Source organism: Physeter macrocephalus, chromosome 18, assembly GCF_002837175.3.
Source record: "Physeter macrocephalus isolate SW-GA chromosome 18, ASM283717v5, whole genome shotgun sequence".
In the NCBI taxonomy this organism is placed as follows: Eukaryota; Metazoa; Chordata; class Mammalia; order Artiodactyla; family Physeteridae; genus Physeter; species Physeter macrocephalus.
Window position 1 is genome coordinate 85,298,415 of NC_041231.1, and position 2,977 is coordinate 85,301,391.

General features: G+C 48.5%; 1 protein-coding gene and 1 long non-coding RNA gene across 2 annotated transcripts in view; one reads left to right on the forward strand and one right to left on the reverse strand.

Moving 5' to 3' along the window:
- The first annotated feature begins 586 nt into the window (after positions 1-586).
- PSORS1C2 (psoriasis susceptibility 1 candidate 2) lies at positions 587-1,501 on the forward strand. The gene has a single exon (XM_028479601.1). It carries the CDS (start codon positions 667-669, stop codon positions 1,096-1,098), a length of 432 nt encoding a protein of 143 aa, XP_028335402.1. The 5' UTR covers positions 587-666; the 3' UTR covers positions 1,099-1,501.
- A 695-nt stretch (positions 1,502-2,196) lies between these two features.
- The window catches only part of LOC102983231 (uncharacterized), an 18,737-nt gene continuing 17,956 nt past the window's right edge, over positions 2,197-2,977 (reverse strand). Inside the window, exon 6 of the long non-coding RNA XR_008615820.1 lies at positions 2,197-2,321. This is a non-coding gene — a long non-coding RNA (uncharacterized lncRNA). The remainder of the gene's footprint in view (positions 2,322-2,977) is intronic.

Genomic DNA, 2,977 nt, shown 5'->3' on the forward strand with positions numbered 1-2,977 from the left:
TGGGGTTCCCAAGCACCCAGACCCCTGACTTTGGGGGCCAGGAGACAGGCAAGATGCTCAACTGGAAGCTCCTGGGGATCCTGGTCCTTTGCCTGTTTTGCTGGAGGTGAGCTGGGAATAGAGGCCCGGAGTGTGATTTGGGGTGATGGGGGACGGTAAAGATGAGGCAAGGGTGAGAAGGATGCATAGGGATAGGGAGATCCTGGGAATTCACTTGAGGGGAAGAGTTAAGGGGATGGAGGTGATGCGGGAAGGTGCATTTTAGCACAGAATAAATGTTTTGCTGGTTTGGGTGTAGCTCCATGTGGCGATTTAGATCAGCATTCAGGTGTGGGGCGAGTATTCATCAGAGCTGAGGTCCGTGTTAAGGGGGTGGAGGTCATCGTAGAGATGGGGTCTGGGTGCCATGCGGGGCCAGGGTGTAGACAGTTTGGGGACTGCAGACACATATAGCGGCCCTGCCAGTGGGGTGTCCCAACCAGGGTTGGATGAAGCTTATGTGGGGGGAGCAGGGGATCCTGTCCGTTTAAATTTGGTCCAGTCAATAGTTCAAGAAAGAGTTTCATGTCATTTTAAGATCACTTTGGTATTTTGTGAATGTGTGAGAGTTACTTTTGAGTTTTGTTTGTGGGATCAGCTCAGGCTGTGGTCCATCGCAGAGAGGTGATGCTCCCTGGGTCCGTAGCTACGGGGAGAGGGGGGATCCTCACAACCTCTTATCTTTCTCCTTCCTCCTCTACAGGCATCTCAGGCAGCGGAGACCATCCATCTCCCTCATCCACAGAGCCCTCAGAGGAGGAGGGCCCCCCAACATTGCCTCAGGGCCCCCCAATCCCTGGTGACCCCTGGCCAGGGGTACCCCCTCTCTTTGAGGACCTTCCACCTCCAGGCCCCAGTCGTCCTTGCAGAGACCTGCCTGAATCTGGAGTCTGGCCTCCTGTACCCCCTAGAACTGATCCCCCTCAACCTCCTCGGCCTGATGACACCTGGCCAGCAGGACCCCAGGCTCCAGAAAACCCCTGGCCACCTGCCTCTAAGCTGGGCCACGGATCTCAGGAGGAGCCAGATCTTGACCCACCCCAGGAAGAGTACAGATAATGGATCCCCCAGAGGCATCCTGGGCCTCTGCCTTCAAGCCCATCTTTACCCTTCTGATTTTCCTTGAATTCTCCCCAATTTAACCTAACTCCTTAATTCCTTTCCTCATTCCTTCAGTTTTATTCTGAACCCGGAAGGTGTTGTTCTCAATATTTTCTGTCCCCTCTTGAGATCGGTATTTAGCCCCCGCCAACCCCCTTCTTTTTCCTCTGACAGCCAAAGTGAACACCCCTACCTCATCTCCAGTCCTCTCCCCTCCCACCGCCTCTTCCCCATCCCTGGGACTCTCCGGGCAGGGCTGGCAGCACTGTGTTCTCTGCTGCCACCTGGTGGCCGCCAGCTGGGAACTACCAGGAGACCATGGTGCTTCCATGAAATGGAAAAACAAAAAACCATGTTTTCTAATTTGGACTCTAGGCTGCGTCTTTGCCAATGAGCAGGACTTTGAACATTCAGATGCCCTCATAACAGCCATGGACCTACAGAGATCTAGAAGTCATCTGAGTTCCTGTCTTGCGCATATGCATAGGGATGTGGAACTCAGCCAGTGGAGGGTTGGAAATGCAACTATCAGAGTTACAAGGACATTCAGACCCACATTTCTCCCATTCTGGGATCCCTATTTTGGAGAATGAGAAACCAAGTTAAGTCTCTCTTTAATAGCTTATGGTTTGCATACCTCTGGCTGAACATGAAAACTCTCCCAGGGGGATGTGGGCAGGACTACGTTTTAAGGGGATCAATTTCCAGAAGCATATGTGTCCCTTCCTAAAATGAATCTGCCTGAGAACTGTGTTCTCCTTTTCCACATGCCTCCATTAACAAGTGACCCTTCTCTCACTAGACAGAGGAAGGCCGAGCTCTCTCGCCCACCCTGAACTGAACCTGGGTGCTCTTCCTGGAGCTACCAAATGAAGTCAATGGAAGATAAAAATCAGCCCTTACCATCTCATGAAGAGATTAATTTTTAGTAGTTTACTTTTCTGTTTAATCATTGTCAATATTTGTAGTTTTGATCAATTGCATCTTTTAATAATTGTAATTATAAACCCAGGGCAGAATAATGGTTTTTGATATAGTCTTATGATCACAGGAAATAAATTCCAATTTATTGATATGTACATATTTTTGTTATAGAGATATACAATAAAAGCCTTTCCAAAAAGACACTAAAATACAAAAAAGGTGATACAGTGAAAACAATATTTCATTAGGACCAAACTCTATAGGGAAAATGAAATGGAAAAAGGAATTAAAAAGAAAAATAAATGAGGTAAATTTGCTGACTGGCTAATGGACTTGTTCACTTATTAAAAGGGTGTTAATGAACATGAAATGGCTATGGTGTTATATTCCATCCACTACATTTAAAAGAGTGATGTGACTTTCTAAATATATAAGTATTTACAATTTCCCAGAAAGTGTATCCTTTGCAGTATTTAAACTGAAGATTAAAAATGTTAGTTGTTGACTTTAAAATGTGTAAGGGGTACATAGTTTCCCCAAATTCTTTAAGGGTGTATTTGAGCAGGAAAGTTGGAAGGGCAGGAGCCCAGAGATCCCAGTGGCCTGATGTCAATCAAGTGGCTGGCCAGGGTGGGGTTGAAGAGGGCCTAAAAGAAATGACGGTTCCCTGACCTTAAAATCCACCACTTTAGGACCCAGTTTGCTTACATGGTAACTCCCATCAAAACCTATATGTGGGGCTTCCCTGGTGGCACAGTGGTTGAGAGTCCACCTGCCGATTCAGGGGACGCGGGTTCGTGCCCCGGTCCGGGAAGATTCCCACATGCCGCGGAGCGGCTGGGCCCGTGAGCCATGGCCGCTGGGCCTGCACGTCCGGAGCCTGTGCTCTGCAACGGGAGAGGCCACAACAGTG

Bases quoted from the DNA above. Each gene is read 5' to 3' on its own strand.
- PSORS1C2 (XM_028479601.1), top strand. From the start codon at position 667: ATGCTCCCTGGGTCCGTAGCTACGGGGAGAGGGGGGATCCTCACAACC.